At 38.9% G+C, this 12683-nt stretch overlaps 2 protein-coding genes across 2 annotated transcripts; one reads left to right on the forward strand and one right to left on the reverse strand.

Moving 5' to 3' along the window:
- The first annotated feature begins 263 nt into the window (after positions 1 to 263).
- On the forward strand, positions 264 to 2888 carry LOC103950396 (sec14 cytosolic factor). Its single transcript, XM_009361595.3, has 6 exons — positions 264 to 682; positions 1329 to 1581; positions 1698 to 1734; positions 1923 to 2028; positions 2179 to 2289; positions 2579 to 2888. Exons 1-6 carry the CDS (start codon positions 530 to 532, stop codon positions 2693 to 2695), a joined length of 777 nt encoding a protein of 258 aa, XP_009359870.1. The 5' UTR covers positions 264 to 529; the 3' UTR covers positions 2696 to 2888.
- Positions 2889 to 9891: 7003 nt separating this feature from the next.
- Positions 9892 to 12311, reverse strand: LOC103950397 (cytochrome b-c1 complex subunit Rieske-4, mitochondrial). The gene is made up of 2 exons (XM_009361597.3): positions 11906 to 12311; positions 9892 to 10747 (listed from the first exon to the last, which is right to left on the reverse strand). Exons 1-2 carry the CDS (start codon positions 12294 to 12296, stop codon positions 10104 to 10106), a joined length of 1035 nt encoding a protein of 344 aa, XP_009359872.2. The 5' UTR covers positions 12297 to 12311; the 3' UTR covers positions 9892 to 10103.
- Between the last annotated feature and the right edge of the window lie 372 nt (positions 12312 to 12683).

Below are 12683 nucleotides of genomic sequence, written 5' to 3' on the forward strand. Positions count from 1 at the left end.
GAGACGCTTTAAAAAATTTGGCATCGCAAGCAAGAAAACGGCTTTTGCTGACACGAAAGGGACCCACCTGGCCCACCAACGTCATTATCATGACAATGACATGTAATAGAGTTTGGTTAGTTGGCCGAACTCCGGTCAGACCAAAGGGGCGGTAATAAAGCTCAATTATAATATATACGGAACGGAGAAACGGTGACGGGCGTTAGTCAACGTACACAAGCAAGAGTCAACAGTGGGAGGCGCAAAACATTTTGTAAGTTGGTTTTGTTTGGTTTTGACGGAATCTCACGAGTCCGTCAAATTCCCGGGATCGGCAGGCAGACCAACTCAGCTCGGCCATCAATTGACAATTCTCAACTGCCTTCATTTAAGTCCTCTCTCTCTCTCTCTCTCTCTCTCTCTCTCTCTAGATGTTTATCAAGAATTTGGAAAGCTGGGTTTTGTGGTAGGAAGTGGGAAGATCACAGAGGAGGTGGTTGAATATAATTGGATTGAAAATTTAGCTGGAAGAGAGAGAGAGAGAGAGAGAATGGAATCATCGAACGGGAATGGGAGTGGGAAAGGGATGGAAGAAGCATATGAGGAAGTGGAAGAAGAAGCAAACTTTGAGAGCGACGAGATAGAGAGAAACAAAATGGGAATCATGAGAGCACTTGTGGAAAGAGAAGATCCCTCCTCCAAGGTTGGGATTTGGAATTGGATTACTCCTTCCTCTCTCTTTCCCTTTCCTCTTTTTGCTTCTTTTTTTTTCTTTTTCTTTTTTCTCCTTTGCTTTTGTTGAATGATTTTTATTTATTTACATATATATATATATATTCTAATTTACTCTAGTTACGAGAAAAAGGGTTAAAATCTGGTCGTAACGGCAGACACATTGGCTTAACCAACTGATCTAATTCACGTCAGTTATATGTGATGATTATAGATTTTGTTCTTCATTAATCCGAAGAAGTACCATTTTGTTAGCATTTCTGTCCAATGTCGCTACTTTTGCTTAGATTTTTTATGTTAAAAATGGTTGTGATTTCAGATGTTTGTGATTGTTGTATATCTAGCAAGTGTGGTTAAATTGGTTTGGTAGGAAATGCAACCGAGTTCAATTGAATTGTTTAGTGCTCAAATTTCTTATGGAAGTAAGAATTTAATTTTGGTTAATCCAGGAAAATTCATAAACTTATTACTTTTGTTAGTCCTAAAATTAGTGTTTAATTTGAAGCTTTTGCATACCTAATTCACTCTGTGGGCCTTATATGCATCTAGATTGCTCGCATTGTTCGCATTCTTCATACATTTGCATAATGCTGGTGTGCTGGTGTGCTGTTATGCAGGATGTGGATGATTTCATGATTCGGAGATTTCTTCGGGCGCGTGATCTGGATATTGAGAAGGCTACTAACATGTTCCTCAAGTATCTGAGTTGGAAGAAGTCATTTGTGCCAAATGGTTCAATCTCGGAGTCAGAGATTCCAAAACAACTTGCTCAGAACAAGCTGTTTATGCAAGGTGTGGACAAGACGGGACGCCCCATTGTGGTTGTGTATGGTGGGCGGCATAAGCAGACCACACTCGAAGAGTTCAAACGTACGTACTACATTTTCGGGGACTCTGATAATTTATGAGACTGCATATATTTTGGATTTGAGATGAGATTCTGAGATATGCATTCAGTTTTAAGTTTTTGACATTGCCCTTTGCAGGTTTTGTAGTCTACACTCTTGAAAAAATATGTTCCAGGTAACTCAATCTTCGTTATGACAATGTATTTTTGGTGGTTCAATCATTTTAGTATGATAGTTTTGATGGATTATCGATATCTTTGAATGAGCGCAGAACGATTGTATTACGAAGTTAACCTGGTAAGAGTTGAGATGTGAACTGCTATGTCATAGACTCATATGTAATATGTTGGCTTTATCTTTCAGAATGCCAGCAGGAAAGGAAAAGTTTGTGTCCATTGCAGATATTGAAGGATGGGGATATACCAATAGCGATGTTCGTGGATACTTGGCAGCTCTGACAATCTTACAGGTTCAAATTAGCTCGATCCATTTTATCTAACGAGATTTTAAATAGTTATCTTTAATTGATTTGGTGAATGAATGCAATCGGAGTGTGTGTATCCGTTCTGTTCAATTGTGTGATTTTGCTTTTGCATCTGCACTTTGTTGTCTTGGGCAGGACTGCTACCCGGAGAGGCTTGGCAAGTTATTTCTTGTCCATGTGCCTTATGTATTCATGACTGCTTGGAAGATGGTTTACCCATTTATTGACAGCAAAACCAAAAAGAAGGTAAACTAATTTGCAGCCCCTACCGTAATCTTTCTTTTTCTTGTGGTCAACGGGGGAGTAGAGATATGAAATCAAGACCCCTTCCAACATTGGGAAGAGAAGTACCACTAGACTGCTTGGATAATGCTAACATTGTTAATGTAGTTAAACGAGAAACGTTGAATATGTCATGAACCTCGTGAGGAAAATAATTTGATGCACTGTCAGACCTGGAGGCTCAAGGGAGATACTTTTGTTTGTTCAACATCACGTTATAACTAAATCTTCTGTTTACCATGTATCGTTGCAGATCATTTTTGTCGAAAACAAAAAGCTGAACTCAACCTTGCTGAAAGATATCGATGAGAGCCAGCTCCCAGAGGTATATGGAGGCAAACTGCCATTAGTTCCTATCCAAAACTGCTAGCTTCTTTTCTTAAATACATGTGGATGTAAACTCTTATTAGTTCCTATCCGAAGACTCTGCCAATTTCTTCATGAGAAGAAGTTGTTGCCCTTATGTTCTACTACTTGTACGCCATTATTTGTCCGCCTATTGCATTGTGATTTACTACTGCATATGTGTCGGGATAACTTACAACGGAAGACGGTTTTTGTGATTTTAGTGAGTTTCATTTATGTATGTGTCGGACTGTAACTTATAGCAAAGGAATGCTGGCCAGAGTAAGTTTAAGAGCAATGCCTGAAAGTAAACGATCGAAATTAGCAGCGTTTGGTTGCCCAGATTATTGGACCTTCGTCCACGGACATACCAAGGCGAATGCAAAACTAGCCACCTATTGTTGTGCAGGTTCCGGAAACATTTCATCTGGCGTTGCAAGAGATGGAATAGAAGTCATCTTGCATTTACTAAATTTGATAAATATAAATAACTGCAAGATAAAACTTGAAACTAGGGTTTAATTCTTTTCGTTGTATATTTCTTCCTCTCGGAGGTAATGCGCGCGCGCACACACACACACACACACACATCCACATCTTGTGGTACAAGCACATATTAAAGGACTCCAAGCTAATGTAGGAAGGAATCTACACCAAATTAAGAAACCTAATTACATTACAATTCTATTTGGTTGACTCATGCCAATACTCTCCCCCAAGTTAGTTTGCAGATTTCTCCTAAGCCTAACTTGTCCAATGAATCACGAAATCTTCTAGTAAGAATGGCATGTGTTAGGATATCTGCCAATTGTTCTTCAGTCCTCACAAATGGAATATCAACCAACTTAGTGTTAGATATATGTCAACAATCTGTGATAAAATTATATATGCTAATAAATAATAAATGCGAATAGGAAATTAACAGAGTATAAACAAAACAAAAATATAAAACAGACAACTTGAAGATCGAGGCTTGCGTACCGCAATGTCCTTGAAATAGAAATTTCGTCCCTACTCAGTGCTTGTAGTTCCATGAACGTCTACTTCACCAGGATTCAACAATCAAGTTAGAATTCCAGCACCGAAAAATTTAACTTCTAGCGAATTTATGTGCGATTCTGTCAGTAAGAAGGTTTAGGAATGTAGAAGAAGAATTTGATAATTTATGTGTTCTAAATGCTATGCAGATGGATGTATATATAGTGGAATTATGCTTGTTCGCAACAGGTATGAGAATGAGATGTGACTGTTGGGAGACATCTCTTCAGAGGGATGCTGTGCTCTCTGCGTTTTTCCATTGGCTTCAGACTTCTTCTGAAAAGATGAGTCTGTTCAAAAATAATTTAATTAAATTCTTTAATTAATTAAAAAATAATAATTAATTAAAGAATTTAATTTTCAGAGCCCAAGAGGCCCAAGACCCATCTTTTGAGTATACCCCAAAGCCCAACCCCAAGGTTGAGCCCAATTTCATTCTCAAAGGTCCATTACTTCAATCACTTTCTATAAGAGACAAAAACCTTATAAAGTGAGGAAACCTTTTAGGAATGGCCAATATGGGACAATGAAATTTCTACTCAAAATTTCCAACAACACCCCACATTTGAGTTGAAATTTCATTCAAACTCCAACAATACCCCACATTTGAATGCAAATGTATGACTAGGCTGCCCAAAACTGAGAGATAATAGACATGATATGCATCAAGTGAAGTGTCTTTTGGACTTGAACTTACCCTAGTGAAAACATATCGGGTTTACTTGGTGATGCAATGGATGTGGAAGATTTTGAACTGTTCACCGCAATAGTAAACCGAGACAATATGCTACACGCATATCACGTCTGCCACACGTTAATTCATACGATTGTGTTCATTTTGGCCTTGAACAGATCCTGGATTTCGTAGAAGCTTTAGAGAATTTAGCCATTTCAATTCTCATAAATGCGGCCCCATTTACTCCTATATAGATGACATTAATTAAGAATAGTCTGTCATATTCTTCTTGATAACAAGATATTAATGTCATTAAATGTATAAAACATAACCCCTCAAACTCAACATACAACACGCATTTTATCATAAGAATGGGTAAGTTGTGTGTTCAACTTTTGAATCAAACTCAACCAGTTTGCCTATTGAACCTAAACCATGGGATCTCCAATCAGTTAGGTTAGGTTTCCGCCCAGTTCGATTCATTGAATTGGCTTGAGACCCATTCCCCTCGAGATAAATAATAGTTACTCTCTTGGTAGGCCTTTTGTCAAAAGATCAGCTATATTTTCCTTTGACTTTACATAATCAATGGATATTATTCCATTGGAGAGCAACTTCTTAAGAGTATTATGTCGACGCCTGATGTGTCGCGACTTTCCATAGTATACATGATTTTTGGCCCTTGATTGCGCGGTCATAGTGTCATAATGTATACATATAGCAGTTACAGGCTTTGGCCACACTGGAATATCATCCAGAAAATGTTTAAGCCACTCGGCTTCATCTTCAGCCAAGTCTAAAGCTATAAACTCTGACTCCATGGTGAACCGAGCTATACATTTCTATTTAGAGGATTTCCAAGATATTGCTGCACCTCCCAAGGTAAAAACATATCCACTTGTTGACTTGGATTCTGTAGTGTCAGAAATCCAATTGGCATCACTGAAGCCTTCTACAACAGGTGGATACTTTGTGTAGTGTAATCCGTAGTTAATTGTATTTTTCAAATATCTTAACATTCTTACTAAAGCATCCCAATGCTCTTGTGCCAGATTACTTGTATATCTACTAAGCTTACTTACTGCATAAGCTAAGTCAGGCCTAGTTGAATTCATCAAGTACATTAGACTTCCAATTAATTGAGAATATTCAAGTTGAGATATGCCATTGCCTTTATTCTTCTCCAACTTGCATCCAGCATCAAAAGGAGTTGCAGCAGGTTTGCAGTCAAATTGACCAAACATTCGTAATATTTTTTCTGCATAATAGGATTGTGTAAGGACATACCCTTCACTATCTCTCTTAATTTGAATTCCTAAAATGACATCGGCTTGACCTAAGTCTTTCATGTTAAAATTTGAATTCAACATTTTCTTTGTTTTGTTTATTACATCTTTATCGCTTCCCATTATGAGCATATCATCCACATACAAGCACACAATAACGCAAGTTTTATCATTACTCGTAATGTAGACACATTTATTTTGAACCCAAGGCCCATCTTTTGATAATTAATTATATATTAATTATCAATTAATTAGTACACCCCAAAGCCCAACCCCAAGGTTGAGCCCAATTTCATTCTCAAAGATCCATTACGCCAATCACTATCTATAAGAGACAAAACCTTATAAAGTGAAGAAACCTTTTAAGAATGGCCAATGTGGGACAATGAAATTTCTACTCAAAATTTCCAACACTTAGCATCCTGCTTCTCTTTTATGAAGGGTCTATCTACCTCAACATGATTGGTCTTATCATGTTGTATTGGATTGTTAGCCATTTCCCGTGCAACTTGATTATCATAGTACAACGTAGATCCCTTGGGCTTGAATCCTATCTCGGTAAGTAGAATCATAAGCTATAGGAGTTCGCAGATACCATGTGCTATTCCTTACTCGGCTTCTGCTGATGACCTTACCACCACATTTTATTTCTTACTCCTCCAGGTCACAAGGTGTCCGGCTACAAACGTAAAGTACCCTAATGTAGAACACCGATCAATTATACTTCCAGCCTAATCTGCATCAGTGTGCCCTTTCATCTGCATATGCCTATATTTTTCTATACATCAACCTTTTTCCTGAAGCACCTTTCAAGTAACTTAGCATTCACATTATTGCCATTTATGGTCCTCGCTCGGAGCATGCATAAATTGACTGACCATACTTACTGCATAAGCAATATCTGGACTTGTGAGTAACAAATAAATCAATCTTCCCACTACCTCTCCTCATTAGTTAGGACTTGATAAATTGCAAAATTATGATTATGCACGATAGGAGTATCTATTGTTGACATGCCAGCATATCAGTCATATAAAAGGTCCAAGACATACTTACATTGTGACAAGTATATTCTTCGTAAGACCGGGCAACTTCAATTCCTAGGAAGTATTTGAGTCATCAATTCTATCTAGAAAGTAACACATAAATTGGTTGAAAATTTATAGATTTAGTACTTATCTCAAGGATATCCGTTTGATAATGGACGAGTCCGTGAAGAGTGGGAGAGGGTGGGTTTTAATCTGTTCTTGACTAGCAAGCCCATTTGGATTGGGGAAACAGTCACGGTCCAAGTCTCCCCCCCTGAGGTTGTGGTCTTGTCTCGTTGGGCAGTTCTGAGGCAGCAGGCTTTGGTACATCGAACTAGCAACAGATGCATGTCTCCCTCTGAGGAGCATGCCTGGGGAGAAAAAATAATTCATCTTCACAAAAGGTGACATCTATGGTGGCATACATATACCGTGTAGGTGGATGATAACACCAATAGCCTTTTTGTTGAGTATTGAACCCAAGAAAAACACACTGTAGTGCACACGGATTGGTTTTTGTGGAGATGGGTGTATGCCACATATCAAAAAACTCGTGGTTCCAGGTGAAGGGTGGAAGAAAGCGTGACATGGTCTGCAAGCATGGCCAAAGGTGTTTGAAAAGAGTGAGACACAATGGCATGCGGTTCATAAGATAAACAATATAGGTCATTGCATCAGTCCAATATGTTTTAGGTGCACAAGCACTCATGGAGAATGTCGTTGTCCTAGAAGGATTGGGAAATGTCGTGATCAAGATATTCGCCACCATTATCTGAACTAAGAACTTTAACAGGAAGCAAATATTGATTGCAAACCATGTGATAGAACTTTTTGAAGATTTCACCCACATCACTTTTATTTTTCATGAGATATAACCAAGTCATTATGGTGCAATCATCAACAAACATTATAAACCAATGTATTCCATGGTAAATAATAATTGTAGATGGCCCCCATGCATCAGAATGAATTAAGTCAAAAGGAATTGTTCTTTTATTAAACTCGGAGAATAAGAAACACGATGACTTTTAGCTAAGATGTAAATATTACACTTTAAGGAAGAATCTGAAACATTATGAACTAACGAAATGATGCATGACCCAGTCGAAGATGCTATAACTGAACAATCTTCATCTGTCCATTGTTACAACTTTGAACTTGATGAACACGACCCTGCAAAACATCATCCACATAGTACAACCCCCTTCTCTTAGTACCAGGCCCAATAATCACTTGGGCTCGAATATCCTGAAGTAAACAGAAAGTAGGAGACATTAGCACAACACAATTTAACTGCTTAGTGACTTGGCGCACATATAATAGATTACTGGAAAAGGTGGGAACAATTAAACAGTTGTGTAAGAGGGTAAGTGTAGTAACCAGGGCAACAACCCCATTAGCCGTGACAATACTATTCCATAATGGTGGTACCGTGGAGTTAAGAGGGTATAATCATAAGTCATATGATCGGTAGTCCCCAAGTTAATAATCCAACCTGTATTATGATCAACAGATGCAAATGCAATAACGGCAGTGCTCATGTTACCTATACCATTAGATGGCTCATTTGAGGAGATCAAATTTAAGAGGGAAATTTGTGAGCGTAGGTCTTCTGGATCCGAGCCTTGCTCTTGTCATGCCAGTGGGCCTTGAAAAACAGCATCAATAGCCCTTTGTTCCACGACTGGACTTCGAACTCCAGGCCCATCATAACTAGCGGCAATGGCAGCAAGTCCAGGTCCAGCTTCAAAGATTTTGGCTTGTGATGGATGTTTGTTGTTGGTATTCCCCTTGTTCTGTTTCATCTGTTCCAGGAACCATTCTGGGTGACCATGGATTTCAAAACATGTCTCATTCGTATAACGGGTTCCATTGCAGTGGCTGTATCGAAGTTTGTCCTTCTCAGCATCCTCAAAGTCTCGTACAACATGTGATGACCCAGAGAAGGGCTTACTAACCATGGCCATAGAAGGACCGCTGCCATCATCCTTCCCTTCCAGCATGATGGTCTTCCTTTGTGCTTCTCGCTGAATGGTGTTGAAGCACTCCTCTATTCCAGGGACAGGTTTCTTTCAGAGAAGAGTACTTGGTACTGCATCGAACAAGTCATCTAGTCCCGCAAGAAAGTCATACACCCTGTCCTTCTGGAGATCATCCTCCCTACTCTTCAGGTCAGTTGCGCACACCATCTTATTGGGACGTTGTTTATCCATCTCTTGCCATACACTTCAATTCTGCAAAGTAGATATTCACTGGACCCTCGTTTTGCCTTGTCCTCGTTGCCATGCACCTTAACTCATAATATTGGGACTTGTCTGCCTCGTCATTAAACATTTGGGTAATGCTCTCCCAAATGTCATGTGCAATTGGTAACTCGATAAACAACCCAAGCAAATGCGGTTCCATGGTTTTCAGCAGCCATCCTCGGACAATCGCATCCTCTGTGTGCCACTTTGAGAACCCAGGTTCTGTCTCTTCAACTGCCTAGAGTATCCATTGAGATATCCCATCATATTCAAACCTTCAACATGAACTTCCATCATCCTTGACCAAATTTCATAGTTCGAATCCTTTAACTTGAATCCGAACGGTAGGACACTCAGGTTGGGAGATTCGTTTGAAGCAGGAGCCATAACTGGAAGCACAACTTTGTTTTCAGCCATCGAAACAGCAGGTTTGTAGTTTTTGGAGTTTGGTTTTAGCATGAGCCTGTTGTCTCAAGACACCACACTCTTGATCTGTGTCTGTAGACGGTTTATTAAGCCAACAAGAGCTTTCAAGTTAGCAGTGGCTAGGGTTTAGAGGAAGAGACAAGCTGAAACCTGCTCTGGTATCAAGATAAAAGTTGAAACTAGGGTTTAATTCTTTTCCTTGTATATTTCTTCCTCTCGGAGGTAATACACATCCACATCTAGTGGTACAATCAATATTAAAGTACTCCAAACCAAACTAGGAAGGAATCTATACCAAATTAGGAAACCTAATTAGATTCGAATTCTATTTACTCGGGTGGTCCGAAATAAGTAGCCTCATCGGACGGCAGTTTAGTTAGGGCTTAGGGGACCTCAAGCTGGTAAGTATGGATGGATCTGTCAACGACACAATTTAATGGTGTAAGCAAGGTGTAAGTATGAATTTGTCTCAAGCTTCAATTATTCGATTGAATCAACCGAAGTAACATGAAAACTACACATGGTGAACATCAGTTTAATTGTATTATTCAGACATCAGAACTCCATCCAGAACCGACAGTGTTACAGAATCCAAATGTGTAAATCATGACTAAAGAAAGTATTAAGTTTGCAAACATCACTTTCCCTGATGTAGAGGAAGCTATGAATTATGAAACCTCATGTCAAATGATGCACCAGAAAAGAAAAAAGAAAAAAGACTGCCAGGCAATTCTCATCCGATCAGTAGCTTGTTCTCCGCCAAAAAACTGTAAGTGGGTACCTCTAGATTGAATGGTGCAGGCCCCTTGCGGATCCTGCCAGAAATGTCGTAGTGCGAACCATGGCATGGGCAGAACCAACCACCAAAATCACCAGCATTTGGCAAGGGGATGCACCCTAAGTGAGTGCAGACCCCGACAACAATAAGCCATTCTGGATTTGTAACCCTCTCTGCATCATGTTGGGGATCACGAAGGGACTGAACATCTACACTGTTAGCCAACTTGATGTCATCTTCAGTTCTACGCCTAATGAAAACAGGCTTCCCTCTCCACTTGACAGTAACAGTAGTACCAGGCTCAATGCTCGATAGGTCAACCTCAAGGGAAGCAAGGGCAAGAACATCTTTGCTGGCAGACATGCTCAGTACAAACTTGAGGATGAGAAGCCGGATTAAGGAGGCATACACAAATCTGCCTCCTGTCAAGACAAAATAAGCAAATGCACGCTTGCTGGGGTCACCAGGTGGATACCTTTCATGGTTGTACTCATCATACACAATTTTTGAAGAAGGATTCTTCGCAGCTGCCACGGTAGCTGGGACGTCTGAGAGAAAACCAATATCATTTCCAGGAGCGAGGGCTTCAGAGGAAAATCCTGAAATGAAGAACCAACCATTCAGCAAACAAGTTCCATATACTATTGAATCTCATGCAAACAATTTCCAAAATACCATGTGAAGAAACATCACATTTCCCAATCTACACCTAACGAGAAAAGCGTATCAACATTCAGCAAGGCACTTTCCAATCAAATTACTAACTATTGGCATTTAGCAAAAAAACTAAAATAGCTAGATTATAACAAAACGTAATGACCTTCCAACTCCAGCCAGAGAGCGTGGGTACAACTCATATGTAACATCTGTATAGTACAGAGACTGAATGCAAGTTATGACTCTAGACAGAAGACATGGGTTCATCATCCAACCCTTGGTTACAGCAGCTGTCCCAAATATCGACCTACCTATCTACATATCCAGAAGCTAACAAGATAAATCAGTGCCACATGACGCCCAAGTCTCGACTCGACATTGTATCATACTATCAACAGAACTTGTGTAGTAAACCATAATCCTTAAAGGAATCTCATTTATTAAAACCTAAAAGTTACCATCTTTTTTTTCAGGAACTGGAATCCTTAAAGAAATGAATATAAGTTGAAGAAAAAAAAAAAAAAAAAAAAAAAAGGCTAACAAAATAGACTCTTTTTTTTTTTTTTTTGTCATTTTATTAATGCGGACTTCTTTCAATCTCAATAGACAAAGCACAACATTACTAAGAAGAGATTCAAACAACAATTAATGCATATCCTGCTAAACTAATAAAAAAAAAAAAGTGTATTCGGCAATATAATCTCCAATCAAGTCTTGAAATGCACCAAAATCAAATTGCAAAAACATCGATACGGAGCAAATACAAATACTATGGATTAACAAATCGAAAAGGATCCCGCATACGGTGACGTATCCAATTAGAAATGTTAAATTTCCATTTCGATTTAACCAAAGATCGTACCTTGGAAACAAATGGATCGAAAAAATTTGCACAAATCATTAGATTGAAAATAAAAAAATTAGCAAATAATCACAGAAATGAAAAGAATAATTTTTTAAAATAAAATCCCAACCACTATAAATCAATTTCAATTTCAAAATCTAAAAAATTAGAGCCGTGATTGGATTGAACAAGCACAACCGATTGAATAGAATCAAACCCTAAATACATCTGAAGAAGGTACGGTATGAGCGCTGACCTCTAATGAGAGATGGAATTTTGGAATTGAGGAAAAAGGGGGCGGGGGATCTGGAAGCGAAATCGGAGGAAGAGTCGTCGCTGTTGTTGTTGGTACTGAAAAGCGGATGGGATCCGCCGGAGACGAAGGCGGGGGTGGTCTGCGACGACGACCGCCACGCTGCGGCGGAAGATGAAAGCCTTCTTCCCGCGACCCTCAGCATTTTCCTCTTCTGCAATCGCTCGGTACCAATGGCCTCAGCCCCCTCGAGTCTCGACGTCACCAACAAATCACAAATGCTTTTTTCTTTCTTCTTTTTGTTTTTCCTTTTTTGGGCTATTTGACCACCATAGCAAAGTCCAACCCCAACATATACGGGCCAAAAACGTCGTCGTCCCATAAACGATGGCATAAGTAATATATATAAAGAATCTCTCAAAGTCTGTTGACAATTCTTATTATAAAATTGATTAATTTTTTGGTTTCCTTTGTTTATTGAAATAAATGTTTTTTTATTTCATTAATGGGCTTTTTAATTAATTACTAAAAAACCAAAAAAATAGATGAATAATATACTCTTCTTTAAGAAAATTATGAGCGACAGATAAAAAGGAGTAAAATGATTAGTTTTCGATCGACTCAAATTTCAATCAATCTTCTCATTGAAGAATGATTAGACTAATAATCTACCCTTTTCGTATCCCCAATCCTATTTACCAGCTTAGTTTTTTCGCCTTTCACGGAAAAATGATCATCGCCGAATCCTTTTACTGAGGATCCGAAGATCTCGTAATCGTGT

This window comes from the organism of the source record quoted next, unplaced genomic scaffold (genome assembly GCF_019419815.1).
Source record: "Pyrus x bretschneideri cultivar Hongxiangsu unplaced genomic scaffold, Pyrus_bretschneideri_v1 Contig74, whole genome shotgun sequence".
In the NCBI taxonomy this organism is placed as follows: Eukaryota; Viridiplantae; Streptophyta; class Magnoliopsida; order Rosales; family Rosaceae; genus Pyrus; species Pyrus x bretschneideri.

What these genes read in the sequence shown, in the direction of transcription:
- LOC103950396 (XM_009361595.3), top strand. Translation starts at nt 530, where the DNA reads ATGGAATCATCGAACGGGAATGGGAGTGGGAAAGGGATGGAAGAAGCA. An exon ending in GAGAAGATCCCTCCTCCAAG is followed by an intron (nt 683 to 1,328) that starts GTTGGGATTTGG and finishes GCTGTTATGCAG; the next exon opens with GATGTGGATGATTTCATGAT. An exon ending in CACACTCGAAGAGTTCAAAC is followed by an intron (nt 1,582 to 1,697) that starts GTACGTACTACA and finishes TGCCCTTTGCAG; the next exon opens with GTTTTGTAGTCTACACTCTT.
- LOC103950397 (XM_009361597.3), bottom strand. Translation starts at nt 12,296, where the DNA reads ATGCCATCGTTTATGGGACGACGACGTTTTTGGCCCGTATATGTTGGG. An exon ending in AATTCCATCTCTCATTAGAG is followed by an intron (nt 10,748 to 11,905) that starts GTCAGCGCTCAT and finishes TCTTCATTTCAG; the next exon opens with GATTTTCCTCTGAAGCCCTC.